This window comes from Strigops habroptila, chromosome 1, assembly GCF_004027225.2.
Source record: "Strigops habroptila isolate Jane chromosome 1, bStrHab1.2.pri, whole genome shotgun sequence".
Lineage (NCBI taxonomy): Eukaryota > Metazoa > Chordata > Aves > Psittaciformes > Psittacidae > Strigops > Strigops habroptila.
In genome coordinates, this window is record NC_044277.2 from 127,634,010 (window position 1) to 127,642,675 (window position 8,666).

At 40.2% G+C, this 8,666-nt stretch overlaps 1 protein-coding gene across 1 annotated transcript in view; it reads right to left on the reverse strand.

The window, feature by feature from the left end:
- AGMO (alkylglycerol monooxygenase) overlaps nt 1-8,299 on the reverse strand; it is a 137,752-nt gene extending 129,453 nt beyond the window's left edge. Inside the window, 2 exon segments of the mRNA XM_030503963.1 lie at nt 2,114-2,244; nt 8,153-8,299. Of these exon segments, the coding sequence (XP_030359823.1) occupies nt 2,114-2,244; nt 8,153-8,281 (260 nt within the window). The 5' untranslated portion in view covers nt 8,282-8,299.
- Nucleotides 8,300-8,666: the final 367 nt, after the last annotated feature.

Genomic DNA, 8,666 nt, shown 5'->3' on the forward strand with positions numbered 1-8,666 from the left:
TACATGTACCACAGTCCCCTTGTTTAACTTAATCAGTCCTGAGCATTTCAGATATTTAAAAAGAAAAAAAAAAAAAAAAGTATTTTGTATGGTATACCTGTGAAGTATATGACTGACTAGAAAATTTGAGTTAAGTTGAAGAAGCGGTATTTGAACTATTTAAATATTAGCTGCATGCAAACTAGAATAAGCCTTTATCAGGGTTGTGTGTGGGTGCACACAAGTCTATTGATAAATATTGTATGATAAATATAGTATAACTTTTATTTACAGCTTAAAATATAATTAAAAAATGAATGTTATTCCTTCAAGATCATGCTTACAAGTCATTAAAAGCAACAAAATGGTTTAAATATAGGAGATATATACTATACACTAGCTGCAAAAACACCTTTACAAAGGTCTTACATAACTTAGTACTTAATGTTTGAAGACATTACCTTATGTTTGAATATTTCTCATGCGGAAAGCTCGTGCCTCTTATTTGCAGATATATGAAGAGTTTTGGGAGAGACATTATTTATCTACCAAGCTCCTTAAAGTGCTTCAGCCGTGGTATCTGCTACTGATAACTAACATAATCCATCACAAGTTGTCTTTGCATCTAATTTAAAGGCACAGACATAGGCCTTGTCAAAACTTTTCTTGATTAGAAAGTTAAAAATGAATAAATAAAAATCAAGTACACGTCAAACGTTCAACAGATTACAAAATGGGTGATTTACACATTTCAGAAAATGTGTGCTAGTTGCCGGAAGGCACAATTTTTTTACTGCTGCGAAATTTTCATGTATTTTATCAATAACCTGGATCGAAAGAGAAGATTTCTAATAAAAATTTCTATGACAAAAACCAGGGATCTTTAAGTAACAAAGACAACATTTTATGGATTCACACCATTTCAGGGCAGCCAAATGTACAATCCGTGTATTTCTATGTAGCCAAATATAAGAACATACTGCCTATGAATGAGGAATGCAAGCCACAGAATCTAAAAAAAAAAAAAAAGGAATGAAGAACAGCTAAAAGGACCTGGGATATATAAATGGAGGAATAACAAGTAGAAATAGAGAACAAATGACTCCATTATTTGGCACTGATGTAGTTATTTCTGAAATATGGAGTCCACTTTAGACATCAACACTAAGGCGGCTGAAAAACCTGCATAGGATTCAGAAAAAGGACTATGGGAATAATTGAAATACTTGAAAATACACCACATAGTCAAATTCAAACAATAGAAACTTTTCTTCATGTAAGGAACAGATTATATACAATTTGATGGTAATCTGTAAATTCATACATGGAGAATAGACACGTAATCCCATTCTAACCAAAAAGATGTAATAAAACCTATCATCTTGAAGCTCATTACAAAGGCAGATCTAAAACATTATATTCTGCAGAAGTAATTAGGACTCCCGAAAAACATTCAGAGCAATTCGCATAAAGAATTTTCTGGATTGCCTGTTACTGGATATTTCTTTAATCCACAATGGATATTTCTTTAAAACACAACTCTGTTCACCATGAACTAATTCAGGTAAATCTTATGACCTTCACATTGGAAGGTAGATTAGATGACCACGTCTGCAATAATTTTCTCAGGCATTAAAACCTACTGATGTCAAAATCAAGATTATGACTGAGTTCAAAGAACTTCGGATTATATGCATATTCACAATTCTACCAATTTGGTTATAAGCACACAATTTGATTTTTTAAAGGCCAATGAAAATACTGCACTTGTTTTGGTTTGTTGGTCTTGTTTCGTTTTCTTCTTTCTGAAGTTTCATGAAAGAAAACTCAGATCTTAACATATAGTCTAACATATGTTCAGCTGACTTGAAGTCCTAGAATCAGCAAAAGGTGACAATAAAGATAAAATATAGGATTAATATAACTGGAGCTGGAAAATATCCTGCAAGTATCATATTTAGCCTTACAGATTAGAAAGACATTTACATGCTTTCTGCATCTTCAATTTAGCAAAGTAAAATCCAGACGCCTTGTTTAATCATTTCAGTTAGCAATAACTTCAACATATAATTATCTTTTCTTCCTTCTTAGTGATTAAAAAACAATCTTAAGCTAATATAACACCTATACTTACTCTGGCAGTCAAGACAGGATATCTAAAGAAAGAGAACATATGCCATCATTGATCCGACCTGACAGTTTATGCTTCTGAATCCAGCTGACAGCAAACTCCAGCGCAATAAAAGCAACGAAGAATGGAATACTCTGAAAAACAGTTTGAAGAACAGAAGTCACAACACAAATAGAATTAGAACCAGCTTTCCTAACAGCAGTTTATGCAGCTGGATACTTCTTGGGTTGGCTGGCACCTTACTAACTACTACTATGATAAAGCTCCACATGGACCTTATGAATCAGAACAACCAAGGCCACCATTTAATCCACAACACAGGCATAAATCCAGTGTACTAACCTTCTCCCATATTATTTTATTTTGTATCTTCTGCACATAAATTGTTAAATGGCATCGAAACGAAACACAAATGTATTTCCTAACTGATTTTTCTCACATTCAGGTAAATCTGTGAGAGCAGCAACATTTGTGGACTCCTCTAACCACAAGGTAAAACAGAATCTGCTTTCAATTTGGTATGTAAGCAGGTTTTGAATGTACTCAGCCACTGAATTTGGCATCCAAGAATATCATCTGAAAGACACAGTAAAGTGAGTTTCTTTCTACTCAGCATTTCTGTAGCCATGCTTTTTGCTGCATATATCAACAGCTCTTCTGATTGCGTTTTCATCAGAGTAACTGATGAAACTATGTAACAGTAACTATGCAGCCCATTCCAATTTGGGCCACACAACACGTTCTCATAGCAATGATACGTTATTCCCTTTTTCCTTTTGTAGTAATTGTAAAACAATTTTCTGCCTTTCTGAAGAAAAATAAAATGATGAGCAAGACTGAATCATTTCTCACTCACAACACTGCTTCAGTCTAGGACTCAATTCACACTGTCCAACTGGCAAGTTGAAAATGTACAACAACAGCACCCAGTAGATGAAGGTATTGCTGTGACTAGTGGTAAGACCGCTAAAATTATTGTGACAATACCATTTTTCATCACTGGAGAAAGACTGTTACAGCTGTTATCACATTTTTATCAGCACAGACAAGAAAAAACATGTTTGTTTATTGACCCTGAAGTCCTAACAGTCCCTACACTTCATGAGTGGAAGGAATGAAGAGGCAGTGGCAACATACCAGCCAGCAACATCAAAATGTAGAAGGCCTGCAGCAAGGTAAACAGGAACAATCTATTTCACATGCATTGGATCTCTGTGTGCATGAATGTTCCTTCAACTGTTCCTCTCGCTCTGTAGAAAATGTTTAGATGACCTTGGAGACATTCACTGGTGGTATTAAGGCATAAAATTCCCACCATGTTTTGCAGGGCAAGAGAAATGCTAGACCAGCGAAACTTTCTGCATCACTACTGGAGGCATCAGCTGCCAAACCTGTCTGTTAGTCATCTTCCGCTGCCCCCTTCAAATGACCTGCAAACACATATAGATTTCCTGACTGAAGCTCTTCAAACTGTAGGCTTGCCATAGAGGAGAGGCTGCTCCTGCCTATATAAGATTTTAATGGAAGCAGCATGTTGCCTCTGCAAATGCTGTTGCGTTTTGGAGGGTGCTCATTTTTGTTGCCAAGTGAGATATCTGGGAATTCCTACCAGGCTGGGACACTAAAGAGACTAAGATGGATATAGACCAGATTGCTCAGTCAAAGAAGAATTGGATGATTCAAACCATGCAAGCAGCGAGAGATTTATAGCGTCTAGGAAATGTGAAAGTTCATAAACTTCAGCAGCTCAGGGTTAGGTTACAATAACAGATGAACAGAGATTAATATCAACATGGCACTTTTTAATGTAGCTACCTAGCTTGCTTTTTAACAGCAGTTTAGGCTTCTAAAAGCCTGTGTTGGATATGTGCTAACTGATGATACAAAAACCTGTGGAAGAAAAGCCTATGGACAAAGCCTAATCAGCATACAAGGGAAGGGAAGCGGAAGGGCAAACCCCAGCACTATCCATTTTTAATCACCGAAACATTTTAGGAAGATATAAGTACTCTTTGTTTTGCTTAGCTGCTTCATTTCTGAGTAGACAAGACCTTTAATGCCTTAATTGATAAAATTAAAGATCAGATTCCTAACTTATCAAAGGTAGGTAACCATAGTTGTACATTCCAGCAGAGACAAAAAGGGTCTTATTAAGAACAATTGAAAAACACTTGACCGCAATATCAAGAGACAGGTCTAGCACAGACTACAGGCAGTTTGATGTTACGGAACAGCAGAAGCTGCATAGCAAATTGGAAGGGCTCAGGACAGAGAAAGTGGGATGCTTTATTCACGGAATGAAAATTGTGAATAGAAAATATATGATGCCTGTATTCTGACTGGCATTTCACTTAACCTACAACTTCTGAAATGGTTAAAATACTTGACTTTATACTAATATACACTAATATAACTTTTTTCCCATTGACTTCATTAGATACTTTCTTCCCACTGTGTGTGATGCTGTGAGATAGCCAAGTATTTGACAGCACTTTTTGGCTCACAAATAGGGAGTGTCATAACAAAGAGGATAAGCATCCAGACAGCCTTAACCTCCTGCCCATCAAGGAGCTTGTGAAAGGAAAAATCTATGGCATACCTCTTAGTATCTAAGAAATTACTACCTCTCTCCCATATACTCACATTAAGCTTTGTCTAAAGCAGATCAAAGGGATCAACTCTGTCACGACTAATATGTGTTATTTATGTGACCATAACACCTAGCAGCTATTGTCATGGAGCGGGATTGTACCATGTTAGATGCCATGCAAACAGAAGGAAAATGCACTCCCTGTCCCAAACAGCCTACAGTCTAAACACTAAATGAAGGATGATGCAGATAACTCAGGAAAAAGGAGGCAGCAAAACAGACAATAATCCCACTAGCCTAATGACTACTTGTTTGGGGTTTCTTTTTAAGTTAAAGTGTCAATAAAGACATTTAAGGAACCCATTAAGGATAGATAGCTCTACAAAACTTTTCAGATTGCCCCTACAAACTAAATGGCGGAAATGTAAGAAACAGTCACATCACAGGCCAGAGACAGTTGGCATCACAGGTCAGAGAAAGAAGCTGGATCCTTTTGATATTTTCTGGTCTATAACTGTTTAACTCTCTGTTCGCAGTTTCTTTCTCTTCACTCATCACCAGAAATATTTAATAATGATTTGCAATAGCTTGTGGTTTACTTGAATAACTAATTCATAACTTGAAAGTCTTACTGTGAGCACTAAGAGGCGTTCCCTTATAAGTAACCAACTCTTGCAGAATGCAAAGGACCATCTAAAATCAGTTTCTGCTTTACGCAGTTGCAAAAAATAATATTCTAAGTTGAAACTCAGCATAAATTCATGGTTTTATTGCAAGTCTCGAAACAAGTTTCTGTTTTCTTAAAGTCCCAAGTCCTTATAAGAATCTCACCTTTCATGTAAAACTAAACGCGAAGGTTCTGTGCCTCGTTATTTAGAAGCAAAGCCTAAAACGTGAATTGAGTGTAAATGTGAGCTTAATCTTTAAGCTCTCAAAAGCAAACAGTAAATAGAAAAGAAAAACAGTGATTATTAAATCTAAAGCTGTCATTCTGAGGCTCTCAGCAAAAGGAACAGTGCTTTCTCCTCCTGAGGCTGACTCATGAAAGTTTTTACTGAGCATAACTGATAATTTCAGAATGTAGCAAGGAGCAAAGTGAAGTTGTTGTTGTTCATGAAAAACACATTCAGCAAGCAAAAAGCAGCACTCCATCTGCCCATCTGTAGACTATGAGAGAATCAAAAAAAACAGAGCATGCAGAGCATAATATTATATCCATAGCAACGAGCAGGCTCATGAAAGGACTGGGCAAGCATCAGTACACATTGTAAGAGTCAGAATGTTCTGCCCTGGAGAAAGCAAACTGACTTACACTCTCCTTTCTATTCCCTGAAATACGGGAAACTCGAGGGTTTCTAATTCTATATGACAAAAGCTTGCATAAAATTAAATTCTATGATTATGGTCCAGGATTTGATCCCATTTTCCCAGAATTTTGAAAATTAGTTGGAAGGGTGACTTTTCCACGGGCACTGCTGCAGAGCTTTGCTACTAGTCACTGGTAGCTGATCAGCTCATGTTTTGAACAGGACTTGCAGCCTTCACATACAGCTCTGCCAACATAGAGAGCATGATGCAGGGACCAGGAGCCGTCCTGCATCCTCTGAAAATGGAAGTAATATAACCACAGCCAGAAAGTACACCACAAATTTAAGCAAACTAAATTATTCTATTCTGAAAATCAGAGCTGCTTCACTCACTGCTGTTATTTGCTGCCCAGATGTAACAGCACAGCTGATTAGCTAAAAGGAGCTACTCCTACAAAGTGCATATATTTTGTAAATCACCAGTGCTCAATTTTGCAGATCACTAAAAACATGAATATTTGAGTGAATTGTGAGGTTCTGACACCTGCCTAATGTTGGAAGGTACATATCAACAGCTGTAGCCACGTGATCTAATGTACTAGAAATGCCCTCATCCACCTCATACATGATAGATCAGAGCTGAGATATAAATCCCACTTCTACATGGTGTCTCAGAAAAAAAAAATGTTTAGGAGACACGAATGTAATCAGTAGTCTGTTTCACACCACCATCATTGTTACTGTCTTTTAGAGTGAATTATTTGAGCTGAGGCCTTCATTTGTTACCATCTCTGCACTAGGAATTTTTTGTTCTGTGTTGGGCTGAGCTCAGACATCCACTTCTGTATTCGTAGCAACTCAAGGGGTTACCACTCCAAGCCCCCGTGATGAATGGCTCATCAGCTCACTACTAAATCAGCCCTGCTGAATCCAATGGATCTGCTGTTCTTGCAATAGTTCCATTAACAGTCTAAGAGAAGCTGCAAGACCAGTAGGTCAAATAAACAAGTGACAAGCAGCTGGAGAGGGACTGTAGATAGTTGCCTTTTGACTACAGACAGAAGTGGCATCTGTCCATGCCATGTGACATCTGTCTGCTTACCTGATCCAAAAGGGCGATGTTTGCTGATAACAGGCATCAGTAGGGGGCTGCTGCACACTACAATTCCCAGAAAGGTGCTGACGGTGCTGCAGGGCTCTACACAACCCATGACACCCCCATGGCAGCCCAACAGCAGCTGCTGTACAGCAGGCCAAGGTTTACCTGGCAGAGGAGCTAATCAGAGCTACAAGTGTGGATCTTCAGTGAAGTTAGACTGAATTTACTTTGACAAGGGCAAAATAGTGTTTACATGCTGTCTCTACGAAAAGCTCACATTGGTCCTGGTTCAGCAGGAGCTGGGCACCAAGGTATGTGCAATAGGTAAGACAGAGGGGAGCAAAGGTACCTTCATGGAAGTGGATAAACTGGCAGAGCAGGAGGGAAGGGAGGGATACGCTGCTGACTGCTGACAAGGGAGTTCTCACCCCTGACCTCTGTACTCTTGCCTTGAAGCTTTAGGACACAGCACTGTCTCAACACAAATATTTGCTCTCAATTCTCTTAAACAACCTTTATTTTTCACTTTAAACAGAAATTTTTATTTTTCTTTCTTTTGCTGAGCTTGTAGCACTTGCCTTAATTGCATAGAGAGACCTAACTTTTTGCTTGCTTTAAGAACCGTAATAGCCAAACACAGTATGGGGTTTTCCATTTTACTCAGCTCAGTGTGCTGTCACTGTATCCAGCAGCACTGCCAATCTGAACAATGTTAGCATCTACCCTCAGATATTTGGGATGCTCCTCTGAAAACTTTAGCTTCTGGTATCAGGAGAAAGCATCTGAGCCTTCACTTAAACTACATTAAAATAGAGTGCACGGTTACATAGCTTACAGAGGCAGCTTGCAGGCAGAAAGCCCAGGAGTGGAAGCAGTCAAAGACAAGGTATTTAATTTTAATTCAGGTGCCGTTTCGCGGACGTTGTTTCCTTGGGCTGCCTGCGGTATCTGCAAACAGGCAGGCGGCAGCCGCGCAGGCTGCGCGCAGGGGACGGCGGGGGATGCTGCCGGGAGGAGGGGGAAAGCGGAGTAGCGGCGGCTCTCACCTTTTCCACGTAGTCCGGCACCTCCTCCACCGTGCGGAAAGAGCTCTCGCCGGGCGGCAGCACGTAGAAGAGGGCGCGGAGCTGCTGCCCCGGCGCGGTGGTTCGCGGGCCGCCCGCCTCGCTCCCCATAGCCCGGCTGCGCTGCGCTCGGCGCCGGCGCCGCAGGTGCGCACGGTGGGGGCCGCCCTCCCACCCAGCACCGCGACGGCGCCCGGCCGCCGAGCAGCGATTGGGCCTCTAATGCGGCCCGATTGCGTGTACCCACAGGAACGGGGGGCTTAGAGGCTGCTTGGGGGGAGCCGCACATTTCTTACTTCTCTTTCACTCGTGCTACTTCGGAGGTTTTCTTGGGGAGTGGGGTGGGGGGAGGTGGTTTTTTGGTTTTTGTTTTGGGGGGAGGAGGGGGTTGTTGCTTTGTTGGTGGGGTTTTTAGTTGGTTGGTTGGGGGAGGAGGGGGAAGGCTATGTGTCATCATGTACATGGCCCACACCTGGGAGTCATAGAATCATAGAAT